The sequence below is a fragment of the Prosopis cineraria genome, unplaced genomic scaffold (genome assembly GCF_029017545.1).
Source record: "Prosopis cineraria cultivar Desert tree isolate PC_DT_omini unplaced genomic scaffold, ASM2901754v1 PC10, whole genome shotgun sequence".
NCBI classification, from domain to species: Eukaryota; Viridiplantae; Streptophyta; class Magnoliopsida; order Fabales; family Fabaceae; genus Prosopis; species Prosopis cineraria.
In genome coordinates, this window is record NW_026555341.1 from 1,966,444 (window position 1) to 1,989,065 (window position 22,622).

The 22,622-nt window shown below is 33.3% G+C and overlaps 1 protein-coding gene across 1 annotated transcript; it reads right to left on the reverse strand.

Moving 5' to 3' along the window:
- Positions 1-7,525: 7,525 nt before the first annotated feature.
- LOC129321868 (cholesterol 22-monohydroxylase CYP90B51-like) lies at positions 7,526-11,870 on the reverse strand. The gene is made up of 8 exons (XM_054967798.1): positions 11,448-11,870; positions 11,051-11,375; positions 10,789-10,941; positions 10,453-10,701; positions 10,272-10,364; positions 10,074-10,152; positions 9,829-9,935; positions 7,526-8,044 (listed from the first exon to the last, which is right to left on the reverse strand). Exons 1-8 carry the CDS (start codon positions 11,654-11,656, stop codon positions 7,802-7,804), a joined length of 1,458 nt encoding a protein of 485 aa, XP_054823773.1. The 5' UTR covers positions 11,657-11,870; the 3' UTR covers positions 7,526-7,801.
- Between the last annotated feature and the right edge of the window lie 10,752 nt (positions 11,871-22,622).

Genomic DNA, 22,622 nt, shown 5'->3' on the forward strand with positions numbered 1-22,622 from the left:
GAGTTAACCTTAGCTCGGTAGCTCCTCATAAACGGAAGGCTAGATTAGTCCGTAAAAGATATAGCCACGCAATAGCTAATGGCTTCATGTTGGAGGTAACAGGAGGATATAAGGTTGGCATATGATCATGCATATAAATCTGACTACATGGTTGTTAGTATTATAGCTTGGTATGTGTTAGGGGCACATAGTTAGTAGTATTGTGACCCTATATTGTACATTGTGATTTGAAATGGATACACATGTTTTTAGGTCCAGTCATATATTTGTTAGTATTGTGAACAGTTGCCAATTCTGTCATGTTGCTGTAATGTATTTTTGCCTATTTGCATTTATTTATAATTGAGATGCAATTGTATAAATTAGGTGAAACTTAGTTATTGTGTGGTTGCACTCACCCTTCAATTCTTAATATTTTCAAGGCTTAACTCATTGAATTTGAGTTGAAGAAAACACATAGAGGTTTAAGATTTATAGAGTAATCCTTTTGCATGCCTCTCTTTAGTTGTTTTATGTGAATGAATGTTAATATAATTTTCAATTAAGAGTCGCGTGTCATTATTTTGTACTACTTGCATTAGTTGAGTTTACAAATTCTGTATTTTGTGCCCCGAGTTAGTGAGTTTTAGTTATAAACCTGTGAATAGGGCTAAAATACTTGTGCAAATAAGAACATGTATATTTTAAAAGATTTGAAATTAAAATGATAATTTTGTGTAAAGGGTATCCTAAATTAGGACTTAATCATCAGACTAACTATAGTAAATCAAGGACTAACCCAAAAGGATTATCCTATAAGAGATTAACCTAAATAAATTCTTAACATGTATTTTCACAAACGATTCAACACAAAGGGATCCCAAGTCTTTAAAATATTTTAAAAACTCATATCATTTAATTAGAGATATGTAGAAGCCTGATAAAGGAAACACATCAACATGGGAGAAAATCTTTCCCCTTTTATTTTCTCTCTATGCCTTACTTCATAATACATACATACATACATACATATATATATATATATATATATTCACAACATAACACTTGGCCACTCAAACCCTTCCATAACTGACAGCGAGGAGCTAAGGTCTCAATCACATTTATCACAATGACTATTACCTAATTATTATACTCTAGATATCATCTATTCATCAATAGCCCATCGTATGCATGAATTTTTTTTTTATTCACATATGATTAATATCAATTGCTCACCCTTGGACATCAAAAACACAAGGGGAGACCATAATAATATTTAAGTTCTCAAATTAAACAAATATTAACTATTTTCACTTGCATAAATATTTTAGCCTGTTAATATAGTACAAGCATCAAACCACATTTTCTAGGGCCCAAAATACATTTCCACCCAACACAAAACCCATAATGGAAGTGGATCAAGAATATATTATCCTAATTGGCAATATCATAAACTAAATATACATATCAAAATAAAAAAAAGGCCTACAGAAGTGATTACTATCACTTGGCTTAATGCTCCTTTCCTCTGTTTTTCTGAGATGAGCTAGCTCTTGTAATATGTTAAAAGAGAGGGGTAAGTACAACCACTCAATAACCAAGGTACATCTAAGTTATACAAATACATGGTAATTAATCATAAATGTAAGTGGCTAATAAATTTATCAAGGTGACCATGTAAACAATCATATTAATAACATATTAATCACAGTAACATCTAACTCATGTGAATAATCTTAAGAATAAAGTCAAGTATAAAGTTTGCAAAAATGGCCACATATACATTATTTGTATAATTACTACATATTCTTATTTTCACAATTATAATCATATTCTTAACATAGCTATCAATCACTCAAATGGCATGATAATAATAATATGTATGATCAATATCTTCCTTATATCCTCCATTATTTCCTCTGATATGAAATCTGTGGGCCAACAATTGGAAGGGATCTTCTATGTGGTGAGACTACCCTAGACCTTAATCGTATTGTGAGGAGCTACTGGGCTAAGATTACCTTGCTCACTTATGAACACGATTTCTCCCAAATCACACACCATGGGATATCATACCCAAAACTAGCTCTACTCAAAACTTCAGGTAGGTTAATAGGGTTAAGTCCCTTGATAAGAATAATGCTACAGTACCTTACAAGGTAAGTAGCGGTTATAACCCCTAGAATTATTAGTTAATAGCCAAGTACCATATGAATTTTGCATAATCGCTTACTCCTTTATTAAGGCAAACTCCCGCCATATGACCATGCTCATGAGAAAATGCATTTCGAAAAAATCATATATATAATTCACAATTATCCCACATGCTCATCAACTTTCTTGCTCACAAACACTAAGAATCATTATATTTCAATCATGCCCCTTGTATTAATTTTTATATTATCACATAAAACCACATTAGCATCATATAAAACTCAACATGCTCATATACAATTCATCACTATGCATAATTCACAATTCATAATCAAGGATGTACACATCATCATCAACTATCAATCTCATTACTCACAACAAGTTACAATTAACTTGGTCAAAAGTCATAGAGTCTCAATAAAACTACATGCATTACAAACAACCATTTCAAAATTTAGATATATATATATATATATATATTCTTTTGTTTCACTAACATAATTAATTAATTAACATATAAATGCATATAATAGATTTTTCTCGGTTACCTCAACCTTTGAGAGGTCAAAGGTTACCCTTCCAGTTACAACACTTCCAAGCTTTCCAAAACTTGAATGGTGTCAAAAAGAAATTAATCTACAATTGATCATATCTCAATGTGTCAATAATATTATTGATACAATTTTTACTCATACTCTAATACTTAAGTATTTATTTTATTTTGTTTCACATTTTTAAGACCTTAGTCTTAGCTTTTTGAGTTTTAAAATTTAATTCATGTATTTGAACCTATCTACTTAGTTCAATAGTCTCCTTCACAATAATTTCATTAAAGTTTAGCTAAAAACATCATTCAAATAATTTTCTAATATCAAAATTTCTCTTTCTATTTCAAAAATTCGCACATAAAAATACTCAAAAATTGTAAACTTAATTTCAAGCCTAGAATTATTATTCTATAGCCATAATAATTTATTTTTTATATCAAATAATTATTTAAATATCAAAAAATCAATTTATATTTTTAAAATTAACCAAAATCTACCCATAAGGATCTAAGGATAAACTCAAATGCCTCAAATTCTAATTCTATTAATAAAATAATACTCTAGAATATTTATTATACTACTAACAACCTCAACAACCAGATTTACCCATCAAAAATTCATCCCTCTTTCAAACCCTAGAGTTTTTAAAATATTAAAATCTGCAGCTCAAGGGGAAAAACGATTAAGAAAAATGTTAAGAATACTTATCTAGTCTTAAAATAATTAAAATCTCATCTGAAGTATCCTACTATGGAACCTTACCTTCTAAATTAGTTCCTACCACTGGCGACGCTCTCGCTATGTTCTTTTTTGTTTCTTTTTCACACTTCTGTTGCACGCACGGAGAGATGAGGAAGGATCAAGACAAATGAAAAGGGCTTTTGTGTGTTTTAAAATGGGTGTTCATATATATATATATATATATATATTAATAATAATATATGTGAAGGTCCTCTCTGAATTCAGTAGCAGCCCCCTTTCTTTTTATTAAATGCATACATGCACACCAACGTCTTAATTTGTATATATATATATATATCTAACAAACACACACGTCCCTTCTCCCTTCCTTTAATTTGTGTGTGTATATATAAATATATATCTCTAACACACACACACACACACACACACACACACATGTACAAAGGGATGAAGTCTGTTCCTAGTGTTTTTTTCATTTCACACCCCTTTTCTCTTTTAATGATAATAATAATACTTCTATTTATTTTTTTAAAAAATCATAATTTAGGATTTGGATTTATTTTAATTTAAATCCAACAATAATCTCCTAACAAAATTATTTATCTCTAAATACTCTTTTAAAATTATTCATTTGCCCTTGATTAACTTAATTAATCTTGGGTTAAATTTTTGGGATGTTACATTTTGTGCATGATTTTTCCTCCTTATTGTATTTTGTAAAAATTGAGGTTGAGTGGTGATTTTGAGAAATATGTGTTTTTGGTTGTGTATAGTGTATGGCACTGGTATGCTAGAGTCCATTAAGTATGGTCAGAGAGTTGATGTAGACTTTTGGCACTTTGGTTGAGTTAGGATACCAAAGTTGTGAGATTTTTATGAAAAGTGATAAAATGAGTTTTGGTGTCCAACTTTTTGTAGAAAATAAATTTAAGTATAAAACTTGTATCATTAGCTAGAGCTAAGAGAAAGCTCTATGTAGATACTAAAGCCACCTTAATCGAACGTCAAATGGAGATTTAGAACACGTCAAAAATCCTCCCCCTGTGTTATCATTTTGACAACTGATATCTATCAAATTCGTGCCAAGCACCGGTGCATGACACAGAGATGGGTAAGCCACGACGCATGTCACGTTTTTTGCGATAAAATTTAGTTTTGAGTTTTAAAACTCAACATTTTAGGTCCCATGTGATTTTTCATGCTTCTGCCTTATTTTAAACTCTGATTTGAGTATAATAAGTGTTGATTGAGATTTGATATGTTGATTTTGAGATCCCATTATATATGATTTAAAAATTTTCTCTTTTATGTAATTTTATAACCTTGGTAATCCTTTGTGGGCTAATCCTTTGATTACCTTCTAGATATGACTCCATAAACATCTTCAAGGTCTTAAAGGAGGAGCTAGTATAAGGAAGTCATATCTTCCTAAGCATGATAGCCGAGAGGAAGATTTCATCTCTACTATATTCTTATACAAGGTGGGAAGGTGATGGTTTAAAATGTCAAAGGCCTTTATAGACTGCTGTAAAGACTAACTCTGTAGGTAAAAGAATCTAAAGAAGTCTATTTTTTCATTCAGCATATGCGCGCCCAACGGGTAGGTAACTAGATGGGAGACACTTGGATCTTGGGGAAAGTTTCTTAGTAAAGCTTTAAAAAGTAGGCTATAGGCTATAACCTTAAAATCCAAATAGGCCCATAGAAATTGTTGAAAGGCCTCTTTTGCACGGACTCCCTTATACCATCATAGAGATAACAAAGAAACACAGTGCCTAGAGCTAATTGATTGGCGTAGAGAAGGGATTGGGCCACACTTAGATGAAATTGCATAGGCTTTCCTCCCCCAAAGGCTAGAATCCACTGACTTAGCAAAATCCAGATAAAATCCAAATGCTCTGTAGGAGTCACAAGCTCATTGATGGACTTTTCTGAGAATAACTCCACGATTTGAGTGTAGGAACTGGCACCCTTGATCTTAGACTTGAGCTCAACAGGCAGAGGGACACACAACTTATACTTCTCTGGGATGGCATAAAAATCATCTTTCCTAGTAATTATTAACCCTAAAAACATGAATACATCTGTAAGAGTGACATTCATGGGGCTTAGTTCAAAGAAGAAGACATTATAGTTGGGAGCCTAATAGCTGAACAAGGTCTTCAACATACTAACAGGAATGTTGACATTAACATGTAAAAGTTAGATTAGGTCATAAAGACATATTTCCTTCCATTACCCTTCATAGATTATTTTCAAGTACACAACCCATTTAGTCCAGGCATAAAAAGACTTGGGCTAATTGTGGACTTTCCTACAGGAAGATTCAGTAAAAGGTACCGTCACCAGGGCCAGTATTACATCCCGAACTGAAGTTAAGGACCATGGGTTTGGTTGACTTGGGGCTCTTGCTTCTGAGAGCTCCAAGGCTATGGATAAATACCCACATCGCTTGTATTCACTAGTTGGAAACTCCATGGAGAAACACCAAAGAAAAAGGGAAGAACTTAGTCAACATCAACTCGTAAGGAAACAAGAAATTTGACATAAAGGAAAGATTTTATTGGAAATGGGCACATTGATAGAATGATGAAACTTCCTAAAGAAGGAGGAACGTTAGATCAAAAATATAAACCAAGAAAAAATGAGTACAAGACGGAGTACTCACCGTAGTGATACCCCCTAAGCGACCGACAAGATTCTAGACTATAGCTAAGGATTTGAGCAAAGTAGCAGCAAGAACATTGGGTTGAGCATTATCGAAAGTGACAACAGTAGCAAAAGAAGAGGTAATGGCAAGGGAAGAAGCCATTGTTAAAATGAAGCAGTAAAGAAGAGGGAGCATGAATGCTTAAGAGTTGAGAAATGGCAAGAGGAACAGGAGGGATTAATTGGAGGGAAGAAGGAAAATATATATTCCCAACAGGGCACAGAGAGATGAAATGATTGCTCAACCATGCCACGTGGCTTATGATTACCGGCCACTAGCATGTGAGGGGCATTGTTTGTGTTAAAACTGAAATGACACCAATTCAAAAGGACACAATAGCTATGGCAAGAATTGGGCCATGGAAATGAAGCGTTAGGCCCAACAAATGATCCAATGAGGGTAAGGCTGGTTTGGATCATGGCAAAATGGCCTGACTAGGTGAGCATGGTTTTTGAATGCCTTAAGACTTGAGACCACTAGAGACTATTGCCTCTCACAAAACCATAATCTCAACGGGCCACAAACCTCACAGGATCGCAACTTTCATCGCGAATATTTTTAGAACACAGGCTGGCAGTTACAATCGCTAACGATGGCCTGCACACACTATAAATACGAGAACAGCAGCAAGAAACATCATCAACATGACAATATGAAATTATCATAAACTCCATACCGGCATTTATCCTTAGTGTGCTTTACAATTTGTTTTAGCTTTGTATTTTCCTATTGTAATTTCGTGCTCACTCAAACCCATTAATCAGACTTGATTCATTCTATCTCAACTTGTATCTTTGCATTTAAACTGAGGTAAAGGAGCTTGGGAACCCAATCTTATTTGAGACTCAATGTCTTTGGTACACTTTTTTTTTTTGGTTGGTTGATTGGTTTCCCAAATGTGAACATATTATTTCAATTTTTTGAAGTTTTGTAAGCTCTACGAAACTATAGAAGGAAACTTATAGCTTTGCACGTCCCTCTAAAACCCCATCACAATAATTTATTTTCACACGGGCCTGGATTGCCTCTCTTAAATCACAAAGGCAACTTCTATTTTACGTTAGAAATTTGCTTTTTTCAAGTACGTTTTATTTGCAGCACGGATCTTGTATAAAAATGTTGCTAGCTAAATCTTCATTTTAATTACCTCCATCAGTATAGTACACTTTACCCGAATCTGAACAATAAACTAAACTCCCACAATTTTAGTCGATACAACTTGATGAACAATATCGCAGACTCCTAGTTGTCAGTGATTCAACTCGTTATACGTATCGTGATATTCAGTAATCCAGCAGCTAGTTGTATAAAATAGCATGTATTTTCCTTTTCTTGCAAGGCATATTTATTAATTCCTAGGCACGCGGTGAAAACAAAATCCTTCATAGCTCGAGGAAAGAAAATAAATAAAATGTTGTAATGAATGACACACGCACAAAAAGGTAAACTAATTAAGATATCATACCAAAGGCGCATATACAGATTTAAAGTTTAATTACAACTGTGTGGAATTTATGAAACACGTCGGCATGCAGGTCCTGGCTTGTGCATGGGAGGGATGCATATATAATGAAGCGGTTCCGATCTAATGCACATGTTTTGTAACTCCTGTATTTTCATCACTTTGTCCTCCCTTTCACTGGCTTGTGAGCTAGGCCACAGTTCACAAAGACACGGAAATATATTTGGGCAAACGCGCGCTACGAATTCAAAGATAGACGTTACGCTGGACTCTGATGGGCAAGCCTTTGGGAAAATCAACGAAAGGGTATACAAAAGCTTGATCCTCTTCAGCCAAGTCCCATTGATAGTTGAGAATGAGATGGTGGATGAAAATCGCTATTTCTAGTTTCGCTAACTCTGATCCCGCGCAGTATCTCCCACCTCCCCCGAACGGCATGAAGTTGACATTATTACTAGCGCCTGCGCTGCCCCCACGGCTCCCATTGTTCTGCACAGCCACAATCAACAATATCGAGTTATCAAATCAATAAATGAAGAGAGAGAGAGAGAGAGAGAGAGAGAGAGAGAGAGAGATCGAAACATCAGTTATGGCTATAATCGTACGTGAGGAAGAAGCAGAACTCATGACAAAGGGAGACTCAAAGGCCAATATCAAATAACCTGAAGCTGACGAGGACATATTGATAATGTTAGATTGGTTTTAGATTGCTGATTTATGGTGACAGTGCATGTATACGGTACCTGTCACCGTCAACCAGTTATCCTCTTGGTTATAGTTCGGTCCCTTTCCACTTGGCTAGTCGTGCCATCTATCAACTCTGGAATTGATCTTTTTTATTTTGTTAAAGTAAACGTAGAAGAAATAAATTGCAATAAGTAATAAATAGGGTTTGGACCAGAGAGGAGCAAAAAAGGCACAGGTGCAGGTGCGAAAGAGAAGCCCACTTCCGCATGGGCATTAATAATATAGGAAGAACCTAGCTAATTAGGCCCTGACCACACGCTATCATCTCCACAGCATCAGGTGGGGGACACCATCTCTTTGCTCGCCGATCATGACTGTTCATCTCCGAAATCATATATACGATGAGGACGTTCTCTTAGCGACACTTACCCTGACGTACGGGCTTCAACGGGGATATCGGGATGGGTCCACTCATCAATAATCCTCCATCGCAAGCCACATCCTTGTTTTCGATCTCCATCGTCCCCCACCCGATGTAAAAGCTATAATCGTCCGTAACGTGTTAGGATGATAGCATCTGTGTATATAATATTCATAATACCGTTCGAAATAATTTCATGCAACTTTCTTTTCTTTCTGCTTCCTGGGCCCACCATTCATAATTACTTCATTGCTTCCGCATTTTCTTGATTTAAATAAGGGCTTTCTATAATGATTGGAAAATGAGGAAAACGAGAAGTACTGGCCATAATTAATCATGAATATAGAGCCGGGGTGACAATGTCTTGTTTAATTTCAGGAATGAGGGTTTGGTGTGAAATATGAATACAAATTAACATTAATGTAAGTGATGACTTAAGCAATGACTCTTTCAGCGTAGGTGTGGTCTGAAACGAGAAGCTGAAAATTCTGCTATGAAATAGAATGGGAGATGACAAGGGCTAAGATTACATGTAACAAGCAACAACACTAAACGATACTTTTAGCGTAAACCAAATCCCCAATATTCCAATATATTAATTACAGTCATCATGTTGACCACTCTGCTGATCACCCACAGCCGGTTAGGTAGTGGGATGATGTTGGGACCCACACATGAGGCTCCAGGAAGCAATATTTGAACGAAAAGTTCCTAGATATTTTACGTACATATTATTACGAACATTAATTCACACATGGAGGTTTAACCCCATGGAGATCCTGGCATTGTTTCTTTAAATTAAATTCCTCAATGCTGCATTTGAAGGCTGGGAATGTAGACTTTTTCCAAATCTACAATTTAGATTCATAAAACTTATGAATTTGTTTTATCATATTTTTTATGATTTTAAATATCTCATATACTTTAATTACTTGAAATGTTAGTTTTTTTAGCCCTCTTGTCCTCTCGTTTCTTTATTTCTCATCTCCATTTCATCACTGTCTTTGAATTTAAAACTTCTATACAACCCAAACAAAAAATTGTCAAAATGTATGAATGTTAAATTCACCCATTTAAACGCTGCTTATTAATTTCAAGAAATGAGTTTTAGAGAAGATGGAAGAGATGGAGTTGTGAGGTTGTTGTAATATAGATAAGAAGTCACCTGCCATCTCCATGGATCGAAGAGTTGAGGGTGGTCAAAATGTGAAGGATCCAGATGCACGGCTGCAAGTACCGGAAGGACTTTCCACCCACGTGGAATGTCATAACCTTTCAAGCACAAACAGACATTTTCAATATAAACCGAAAGGTTTTGCATCGACTTAATTATACTGATGACTTTTCTTTGTGCTTCAACTCCAACACTAATCCTTCTCTCTTCTTTTTCCGTGAAAGAAAATTCCATACCTTTGTACCGGATATCCTTGATAGCCTTCCTGTGAAGAAACCTGACAACATTTCCAAGCCGAAGTGTTTCATTGACGACCTTCAGGGGACGAATAGGAGTTTGATTTAAATAAAAAGAAACAAAAGAAAAATAAAAAACTTTTATTTTTTTATTTGTTATTTTTTATTTTTTATTTTTTGCCATATTTTGTGACTTACCCAGTGAGTAAACTCCATCCGCCTGTAGTCGTCCCAAGTCAATTCCACTTCACCTGCTTCCCTTTTGGCTCTGGCAATTTCTCCGTGTTCTTCCTGTTATTTTTCCCGTAAAAATAAAAGAGAAATCAGTGAAAATTCCAGATTCTCGTATACCACACGTGACATCGTTGTACTTGCTCACCCTTAACTGTTGGACAGCTCGAGGACAACCTGGTAAAAAGTGAAGAGCAAGAGATATGGCTACGGATGAAGTTTCATGTCCAGCAAAAAGCAAGCTCAGAATCAGGTCAAGAATTTGTTCTGCTGTAAGATTTGAATTCCTTAAAACCCAGTTTAGAAGGTCATTGTCCAAGCCTTCACTACCCTCTTTCATGTTTTGGTTTCTTTCTTCCATTTTCTTCTCAATGAACTTCAGTATGGTGAACCTAGACTGTAAAATCATGAAATATGTACAATATCAAAAGCTAATATCCGACGGATGCCAAATGGGGCACTCCAAATAATCATGGATCATAACCTGTAACGCCTTCCGGTACGACGTTCCCGGAAAGTTCAAAGGTGCCGAAACTACCCCTTTCATGAAAGTGGCGTACGCTTTCTTCAACGCCTCTGCCTCAGGATTATCAGGCTCCAGGCTCAAGATATTCTTCACCATCAAATTGAAGGTGAACTGTAATTTGCAAAAAAAAAAAAACGAAAAAGAAAAAAAAAAAAAGAAGCCGAAAACTTATTACTGTTTCACCAGAAATAAAAAAAAAAAATCCAGCATGAAATTTTACCTTCTTAGCCTCTTCCTGAGCAGAAAACTTAAAATTCTGCTTCCACGAGTTCAGAACAAGCAGGGCATGCGTCTCCACGTCTTTCAACATGCTTGTTCTGAGCATGGCACTGCTCATAAAGTTGAGCGCTATAGCTCTCATGTCTCTGTGCATGTCACCCACTACGACCAGCATAGACCATTTTCCCAGTATTCCACCAATGCTTTTTGGGTAGCTGCATTCGAACAACTTACCTTCGTTATTGAATATGAACTTGTTGAGCTCTGGATCAGCGGAAACAATCGCTGGCTCCCCAAACAATGTCGACTTGAAGACTTTACCATACCTATACAAAATGACACGCTTTTGAGTCCTTTCTGTGAAACAAATAAAAGATTGGGCTTGCTTTTGATTTTACCTTGCTATATGCTGTTCCATGAACTTTCCTATTGTCGTGGCAGGGTATGGCTTCAAAAACCCAATCGTTTCTCCAACAAGAGGCCATCCCGTTTGGCCTGGGGGAAGATTAAGCTTGGGTTGCTTTCTTCTGTAGAGAAAGACGAGGGGGAGAGCTAGAACAACGAGAGAAAGAATACATAGATTGATGTGTGAATCAAACATGAGCATTTTTTTTCCTTTTTAAATTTGTCTGATTCTGTCGTCGTTCTGATTTATAATATATAAAAGCAGAAAGTGAAACAGAAAGACGTTTATGCAGCTTCTTATAACTTGAGAAGAGGCTTAATTTTATGTTCCCGATATAGAGTTTCCGTTTCCTGTTTGCAACAAAATGCCTAAATCAGGTGGTTCCAATGAAACTCTAAAGTCGATAGATCCTCTCCTCATCCCTTTTCTCCTTTTCTTCTCCTCATCCTCATCTCCACCCTTAAATAGTAAAATAAAATGAATGGTCCAAATCTTTTTATTTTATAAAATACTTTTTATATTATCATATAAAAATAAAAATAAATTTAAACTGTTAAAATTTAACCTACACAATTTACAGTTACATATTGTTATCAATTTTTTTATAAATTAAACTTTTTTTATTTTATTGCAGTTATAAAATTTAATAGTTTAAAATTATTTATTTATTAATATAATATTATAATGATTGTTTTATAAAATAATTGAATTTGAAGCCTTCATTTTGTTTTTTTAATCAAAGGTGGAGATGGGATGTGGAGAAGAAAAGGAGATAAAGGATGAGGAGAGGATCTCCTTCTGTTTTTATAAGCTTCTTCTCCGTCTTTGAGCGAGAAAAGCGGAAAGTGGCAACTGAATCGGCTTTACACATGGGAACACTACTTTAATGCATGATTATAAAAATTACTTTATCCAACCAATAACATTCAATGTTTAGTGTGAATGATTATAAAAATTGTAATTAAGTTGGGTGGCCTAAAAATATTCCGTTAACTATTATAAATACCTTCATAATTTTTCTTATTTGCATCAAATGATTGGATTCTTATGGCAGGTCCATATCTATTTGCAGCATTTTTTTTTATCCATATTTTGATGAGTGCACGTTGCGTCTTGTGAGGCTTAGCTAAAAAATTATTCTTCTATCCAAATTTTTTTAAAAAAACATATCAAATGAGGTCAACATGCAGCCATCAATATCAATATTTTTTTATTACATCAATATCAATATTATGCCAGTATGTTTTATAAATATTGATATTTATATAAAGAATTAAGAAGATATACTGTTGATGAGGTATAATTCATCTTTTTTATATCTCTATCTGATTGGTTAGATTTGAGTATTGCAGAATCTAATTATGAGTAGTTTTCTCAACTGTAAGTTTCATCATATATTGTAGGAGTATTTCCCAACTGTAAGTTTCATCATGTGTTGAATTATATTCCGCCGCTGCCAATGCGTGAGTGGCAATATTCTCAGCTATCGTTCCTTGACACTGCTTGTGCTTTCACAATTGCCTCCTCGCTGTGACTACCCACGCCCCCTCGCATTGATTGCCAACCCATCTGAACTATTGATATGTGATTTCACTTAACACCCAACCAAAAAATAAAAGATGAATTCTATTATTCTATATGTATATACACACACACACACACTCAGGGTTATACTAATTAATTAACACACGCGTATAACGTTTCTCAGGGACACTTCAAAGGAGTTGACTTTGCTATATATCTCTTGATCATCATGTGCCCAAAAATATTAGAGCCTTTTGAATATTCATGCACGGAAGAGTGATAGGAGTGGTGAAGCAAGAAATGGCACCAATTTGCAGTAGATTATATGTATTCACATAGGGAGAACCGTTCTTGTGAAAGCGAAAGCATGGAAAAGAAGAAGAAGAATGCCCCTACCATGCCATCATTTACACGCAATAGTTTGGGTTAACTTCTGATAAAATTAACATAAACTAAGGACTTAGTAACTAGGTGATCATGCACTTGGAAACATCAACAAGAACTAAAAATACTCATATCTTCAACGAACCCACCAAGAAAAATGCCATTTAACAAAGGAATTTAGATTTAGTGAGTGGTTTAAATACACTCATGCAATAAATACCTTATGTGCATGATAACAATTGTTTGATTTAATCAAATGACTATCAAAAATTTTGTCCTATAATATTTAAAAAGTACCAAATTAAATTGCCAAATTTTTGGAAAAGACGATGCATGTAATAAATATTTTGAATTTTTAAAAAAGAAATATATTTATTAATTTTTAAGTATATATTGATAAAAACTAGCATATGTAATCAAATACAATTCATATAATATGTCATTAGCTGGTTTGTTCCCCATGTCAGTGATACGATGTGTAAATATATAAAACTTGGATATCAACATAACGCAGAACATGCATGCTGAATAAAAACAATAATGTTATGATAGGTTATTGAAATTGGGAATGTATGTAACGAATTTTTTTTTACCAGCTATTATGAAGTTGATAATATGTAAAGTTCATAAAATTTATATTTTAAAAAAATAGAGAGAAGATTTTATGTTTCAGAAAATAACAAAATAACAAAAATAAAAATTTTACAAAGATTCATGAATGTTAATTTTAATGGACTTTTTTACCAACTAATTTTGAAGATTGAAGTTTATTAAAATTTTTTAGGATTAAATGGCAAATTTGCCTCCAAATTTTTTCTTGAGGGGCGCCTAACACTTTAAACTTTTTTAGGGCATTTTTGCTTTAAATTTTTTAAAAAGAGAGCATTATTGCCCCATTGTTAGATATAAAAAAATGAATGTCAATTGTTAAACTAAAGTTTGATTAAAGGTTAAATGATATATTTATCTTAAAACTTTTTCTTTGAGGTGTTGGGTATTTTGAAATTTTGTTTGAAGTTTATTTACTTTGGAAGTTTCAAGAGGAGAGCAATTTAGCCCTATTGTTGGTATTAACTGTTACTTCAAATTTAATTGCCACTTGCAGCCATGTGGCATTTTTTAAAAATTAAAAAAAATTTACCTAAATAGCAAGAACATCTCCATTAATATCAATAACAACAACAAAAATAACTCTATGAATAGCAAGCAAGAATAACAAGAAGCAATACCAAATCATCCAAATCGATACCCAAAAATAATCAATTATCCGTTGAGTTAATCCATATAAACTCGACCACATGAAAGCTCTCTTCTTCTATACTCAATAATTCTACTATCTCACTCAACTATGATGACCTTGTGGATTACAACCTTGACTTAGACACTTTTGAGAGCTTCACAACATGAAACTTGACCATGGCAATAGTGGCAAAAGCAGCGACTTGGATGTTAAGCAAGAAGTATGTGGCAAGTCGAGGGAGGATGAGAAGCAAAAGTTAAGAATAACATATTTGCCTTTAGTGGACAGAGTGATGATGTTGTGGGCTTGAGCGATCATTTTTGGGGGGCAAAAGTGCCAAGCCAGATGTGAACGAGACTTCTTGCGATGCTTATAAATCTCAGACACTCATTTTTTCTCAGTTTCACATTTGGATTCCAATCCATGATAGAGCTTGTTAGTAGAAGAGGAGGAGGAGGAAGAAGAAGAGGACGATGAAGAAGAAGGAAGATAAAATTGCTCCATTTTTTAAAAGTTTCAAGACAAATAAACTCTAAATAAAAGTTTAAAATATCTAGCGCCTTTGAAAAAAAAATTTCAAGACAAATATGTCATTTAATTTTTGGTCAAATTTTAATTTAATGATTAACATTTTTTATATTTAATAGTGAGACAAAAATGCTCTATTTCTAAAAAGTTTGGAGCAAAAATGCTCCCAAAAAAATTTTAAATGCCAAATGTCCTTGGAGAAAAAATTTTAAAATAAATTTGCTATTTAACCCAATTTTTTATACACTACACTCAAAATTGGGCGTGCTTGGAATTAATTGCAAGGGTCTAATTCATGAACGATTCTTTAATTAAGTATATAATCTTGATAATCACTGTATAAGAATTGAACAAATTTAAAAATCATACACCTTATAGCCTGTAGATGTGTGAATATAGTTAAATATTTTATACACTCATAAATAATGTACTGAGTAATTAAAATATTATAATTAATTTATATAATCATGCGGCAGGAAAAATAAGTACTTAAATAGTAAACAAAAGTAAGGGAATAAGGGGTTATGAAAAGTCAAGACTGGAGGCATCAAAAGATGGAATTGGATGGGAGGCTGGGTAACGAAGTTCCCAAGGAAGAAGCGACACTCGTGCGGGTAATGACAAGGAAGAAGCGACGACCGAGCTCCCCAGCAGAAGGTCCGCAGCAAAGCCACTCGTGCGGGTAACCAACGCACGCCAATGATTGCTTCCCCAGCGCTCTAATGAGATTGTGCCACACGGCGAGGCTGCACGTGTACATTCGCACCCCGCCATCCACGAACAAACTGGTGCCTTCTGGAAATATGAATTGATATTTAATATTTATTTAAAAAGTAAAATATTTTATATTTTAAAACGCTAAGCCACCTTAAAAGGATAAGTATCTTATAAAATAAAATGAAATGACTATATCCTAACCTTTCTCCGTCCGAGTTTATTTATAAGATAGAGTGAAAAAAAAATTTTGAGTTTTTTTATAAAAAGTATCATTAATTTTTTATTATAAATTTATTTGTTTACTCTCATTAAATATCAGTGGAAAAAATATTTTATTAAGTAATATTTATTTAATAAAAATAAGTTTGAAAAGCTATTAATTTTTAAAGTGGAGTTAATAAATTTTAAATTTTTGTTCTTAATTCTAATAAAACAATGTTTAAAAGTTTCCCTTTGACTTTTTTACTATAGAGCACCTTCTGACAATTTTTTAAAAAAACATAATTTTGGGTCTTTGCAGGAATTTAAAGTTATATTTTTTAAATATATTTTTTTTCAATGTAAAGTATTTAATATATTTTTAAATATTATTTTTATTTAAATTTATTGAATATGAAAGAAAATATAACACAAATTTAATTTTTTTACTTAAATAAAGATAAAATTAGAATTAAAATTTTACTCCATTTTAATAAAATTAACAAGTTAGCTCAGTTATCTCTGACTAGATAATTAGAAGCACTCTGCAGTAAAGATGGGAAGGAACACTACAGAGGGGAGAGTGTAATTGCGTGGCTCGGGGTGTAAGGCAATTAAGGGGCGAGCGTGACTGTGCAAGGACTTTAACAAAAGCGTTGACCATAGTCAAAGGAAAACAAAACAAAAGCATTGCCTCTCTTCATTTACTAATAAATTAATGATCCTCATCTCCCTCCCTCCCTCTCTCTCTCTCTCTCTCTCTCTCTCTTTCTCTCTCCATCCATCTGTGCCAAACGACAAACGCATGCCATCAATGATCACTCGCCATTCACCATCTTTGAATTTATTGTCTGGTTATCGTACAAAGTACCAACCCCCACTTGTACTGTCAAGTCACTGGGAACTTCAACCAGATCCTCCCCGTACACATACTAACACACAACCCTCTCACATACTCATCATCCCATTCGCCGGACTCCAAAAATTACTATATTCATCCATTCCTAATTATTAGATACAATTTTTTCAATCAATAAAAGGCTTTGGTCCGATTGAAAATATATTTGAGGAAATAATAATACACATTCATGGAGGGCAGGAGTGGAAAATGGAAAAGATTTTAAAAATTAGACAATTAGGAGGAGTCATAATCCGTGGCAGCCGAGAGTGAACGAAGAAGAAGGGTGCATTCGAGCGAGCATGCATGGAATAGAAACGTGTGAAGCGAGCGAAGAACAAGAGAGGGTGTAAAAGAATGAAGGCCATGAATTCACAGCCCCACCCTAATATATGAGCCATAAAATCCTCCTTAATGAACAAACACATCCATGCCTAGCCATGCTAACCGCTTTATGGTCTTTTATGACTCTTTCACACCAACGAGGTCTCTGACTCTTGTACTGTCACCGTGTCACACAAAAACAAAAAATAAATCTCTGTGAATAAAAAGTCGAAAAACTAGTCCAAAAAAATTTTAAAAAAAAAAAAAAAAGAGAAGAAACGAAAAGGAAAGGGTGAAAGCATATCTAGTGCTGGTGCATGAATGTCCTATGCAAGCCTGAATCTTTGACCACTTCCACCCACATCTCCCTCACGATCGGTGCGTGTATCCAAAATTAAAACCATACAGAAATTAAACGTCTCTCACCAGTCACCACTGCCAAATTGAGCTAGTTGCACCGATCCTTGAGCAGACCATGAGAAGGCAGAGGAAATACGAATTTTAATTTTATGCCTAATGAAAAACCCAAATAAAAATGTATTATAAAAGCCAATCAGTCTTTTGGCTTAATTATTAGTACTAAACTTATTCCATTTTGTGGAAGATCATGGCTTTGATCTTGCTTGCATTCAAACTATTTCGGTTTGCTCCCCGTGCTAAATAATTAAGAAAAGAAAACATGTAATAAAACGTGCCATATTCATCCATTATCAAATATTAAATACTCCATCTCAAGCATCAAAAGTAAGCCAATGATTTTTTTTTCTTTCTCCGATATTCCAGGTCTTCAATTTAGATTAATTCCACTAATAGTTTGCGGACACTTTTTAAGGGGCGTACTTGTCATATAAAATTTAGTTACTATTGAATGCCAAAGCTTAAATCCAAGACTTTGTATTTGTCTTTCCTATTACGTTTCACACTGGAGAAATTTGGAAAAGATCTTGAATATATAAGCAGGTGATTAAACTATATTTTTAAAAAGATGGTAATGTCTCATGACATTGCGCCTGAATCATCAAGGCAACGTAGTTCCGTTGCATGCAGAAGTTAGTGTATATGGTAACTGCCAGCTGGGATCTTCAACAACCGGTGGCCTTCATATCCATGATTCAAATTGGATGTATCGTTACTTATTAACCTATTGATAGCGCGCAGAGAGAGAGAGAGAGAGAGAGAGAGAGATGAAACCCAAAACCTTTGGGCTATATTAGTGCCCGTTAAAGGGCTCATCTGCTTTTGCTTTCCGCCAAGCCTCCACGCAGTCCCCACCAAAGAGGTCATGCTTCAACTGAATAAATTATAGCATGTCATGGATTATTACAACCACTGATTCTGCATCGGATAATCATGAATATCAAAGTTTCTGCCAACACAACGCCAACGATCCTGAATATAGGATTTATTTAATTAAACTCAATGGGATCTCTTATTGGCCGAGAATTTTGCCTTTTTTGGTTAATTACCCTAATAACTGAGTCCTTTCGCTTCATCATCAAGGATACAAGGAGAACCAAATCAACTCATGACAAATAAACCTAGCCAGCCACAGTATTATAAGTTTATAACTTTCCAATGGCAAAAGTGCTTTGCTTTAACAACTGTTTCCTCGCTTCCCCCCTTCCCCCCCCCCGGGGCGCGGGGAATACACTCACCAAGGCTGAGAAGAGCTTATAATACTGTTATTGGGCCCTCATTTGTATATATAAAAATTTATGCATTTCGTGTTATAATTTTTTTTATAATTTTAAATTCTCTCTATATCCTAATCATTTAAAATTTTAGTCAAATCTCTCATTCCATCCATGCTTTGACTATTAATACTTCAATCATTCTCGTATCTTTTCTCATCTTTTGCTCTCATCTCTCATTAATTGAAGCAAATTTGTTGCTTTCAATTTTGTGTTTCCATTTCAAATCTATACATATTTCTTTTTTTTATTTTGAAATGTTTTAAATTACCTAAACAAATAATTTTAAATATATAAATTCTAGATGTGAGATTTAAAATGTGATATTTTAAATATAAAGTTCAAATTGAAATTTACTAATTGAAACGCAACCTCATAACTTTTCAGTTCTGCCATAATAACAAGTTTAAAGTGAGGATATGATATGGTGCTTGCAGCTGCCCAACCCACTTATTTACGAAAGAGAAGCAGCGTTTCGTCCACCGTCATGTGTAAAATTGGTCCACCAATTATAGATTGGTCATGTGGGATCGAATGAGATACAGCAATGAGAGCCAATCAATACCCAAGAAATAAAAAACCAAGAAGAAGAAGAGAAAAAAGAATGCTGTAAAGAGAAGTCAGTTTGTTTATATGTGATATTCATACAGTACCTCTAATTGGATAGAAGAGATGGATGATGTTTTAGCTAGAGTCGAAAATAAAAATCAAGTTTGAAGGGCCTGTTTAAATAAGGATTCACACTTTAAAAATTAGATTTTTTTTTAAGTAATCAGGTTTGAAAACTTGAGCTTAATAAACATTGTAAAAAAGAATTTGGACAGTTCTTTAAGCCCTATTATTTTATTATCAATTTTTTAAAAAAAATTATTATGAAATGCTGCATTTGAAGAAGGGACTCTATTAAACCTTAAGCTCACTTGACTTTTTAAAAATTGAAGAACTCAAATTAAGCGATCGCCTCTTACTTTTCCTTCCTCATCTCTCCCTCACACCTTTGGCTAGTCAACCACTCAACCTCACGCCTCTCATTCCTTGTCTCTGCCTCAACGCTCATGCCCCACATATGAGGGGTTTAATACATATATTTGATTGATAATGACATAATTTAATTAATATTTATTATAAGTGATGAAGGAGGAGTTGTGGAAATAACTATCATTGAACCTCTACTTTCATTTTCAACAAACAGACTTACATTTGAGTGATCTAATATTCTATTTTTAAATGATGAAAAAAAAAAGATTTAGATATATATTGATGAAAATTTTAATCTTCATTTTAAATTTAAACTTTTAAATTTTTATTAAATTTTATGTAAGACTTTAATTTGTTTTATGTGAAAATTTAAAATATTTTATTTAACTTAAAATATTAAATTTTTTTTTCCAAAGAGAGCTTACAGGCTTGGCCTTAAATCTTTCAAATAAGGACAGGCTTTAAAATTAAACTAAATTTTGGGTAACTAGGCTTTAAGACTTAAGCCCTTAAGAGTCAGGCCTGCCCAATTTTTCATTTATAATTTCAGCTCGTGCCTCACAACTAAAGATATGAAAGGGAGAACTTTTCTTGTCCCCAAAACCACTTTTGAGAGGCCACATTATTAAACTCTATGTTAAGTATATCAGAAGATAATTTATTTTATTAAAATAGCTTAAACTATTTAATTAGATACACTTTAACTTTTATATATTTTAAATCTATCTTTTATCTTTTAGAGGTGGGACCTTTTTCTTTATCTCTAATACACACACAGAGATCATTGAGCATTCATCTTTGATTGATTGTTTACATGTTTGCCACTAAGCACACCTATGATTCTATTTGGTTAATAGAAAAGAATGGAATGAAATGGATTGAAAAAATTAATATAAAAATAAATTAAATTACTTTTTCTTTTTATGATAAGTATGATAAAACTTATTAATATATATTATAAATGTAGAAATCATCACAACTTTCAAAAATCTCATGAATTATGATTTCTGACCTCATAAATTAAATTACCCCTCTTTTTAGTAAATTTAATTCACGATTCTTTTTAATCATCTTATTTTTATTTTTATTTTTATTTTTTTAATCTATTCAATTCTATTCCTTTTTGGTAATTAAACGGGTCTTATATCTCTTTTAATTTTGATTATCGTGTTGTGACAACAGTGAAAACATAACCCCCAATAACTTCGTTTTGTTTGAGCAGTCCATTACCTATATTAGAGTGTTCTAACCAATAGTGTGGAAATTCTTTTCCATGCTCATATATATGATGAACTACACCCTCCTGTACTTTGTGCGCTTTGAGAACTCCAACTAACAATGTTTTTATTCAATATATATCGTACAGGAGCCGGGGAATACATTCATGGTAATAGTGTCGTTACAATGCTCAAATAGATGGTTAGATATATGAAAGTACATATAAATATAAGGAGTGTTCACAGGAAGAGATGAGATCGAGACATCCTTGTTTCATGTCCTGCCTTAAAAAAAGACTAGGATTGAATTTGTCTCGTATCCCATTCTATCCTGAAAGTCATTCCGTTTCGTTAGAAATCGAGACGAGATCGAGATGTCCTGCCATCTCAATAAATCAAACAATGTCAGAGAAAAATCTAGATAATAACATTTATTAAAATTTTAAATTATATAATTTATTAAGTTAAAAATTAAAACAATACAAGTGCATAAATTACAATTTAAAATTAATTATTAAATTACATTAATCACAACTACATATTATGATAGCAATTACAAGTGATCTCTAAGCTATAAGAGCAGCAGCAATAGGCAAGCCAAGCATAACATTAAATTATTATTCTTCTACTTTAGTTAAAGTGTGCTAAGCTAATTACTCTTCCAAAAATAAAGCAAGAAATACGATATAAATAAAAGTTATTAAATAAATAGATGTAAAAATAAATTGTATTAATATAATTAATATATTATAAAGAAAGATATTGCCCTATTTACTCTATATCAAACTATCAATATAAAAAACTTTAGTTTTACATAAAAATTGTAAGTATTAAAATTATAATTGATATAATTAATATAAGTATAAATTATATTAATATAATTAATATATTTAATGTTTATTTTTTAAAATAAAAAATAATATATATATATATATATATATAATATTTAGAACAGGACGGGACATTTTAATAGTAATCTCATGTCTTGTCCCTTCTCGAACCCTTTTTTATCTTATTCTGATTGTTTTTGGGTCGAAATGAGACCCATCCTGATATAATTGGAATGATACTGAGTCAATTAAGATAGGTATAAATTGAACATTTTTAATAAATATGCTTAAGCACGTGATAAAACACAAGGAGCCCCAGCGGACTGAGGTAAAGGGTCAGATACGTCGAGATAGATATAAAATGCAAATCGAAATCAGAACAAAATTGTCAAACAGTGAAGCCAGTGGTTGACAAGTTCCCAAAGATTTCGCACACAAAAATTACAACGGCCCAAAAAATCAATGGGCCAGCTTAGGATGCAAAACAATGAAACGTGGAATAAATATAAAAATAATTTATATGTGAAATAATAAGCACAACTATTATTTCAAAAAAAAAGCACTATCATTAATTAGATAATAAATACAAAAATCATAAAATTATAAAAATAATAATAACATTAAGAAAAGGAATAAAA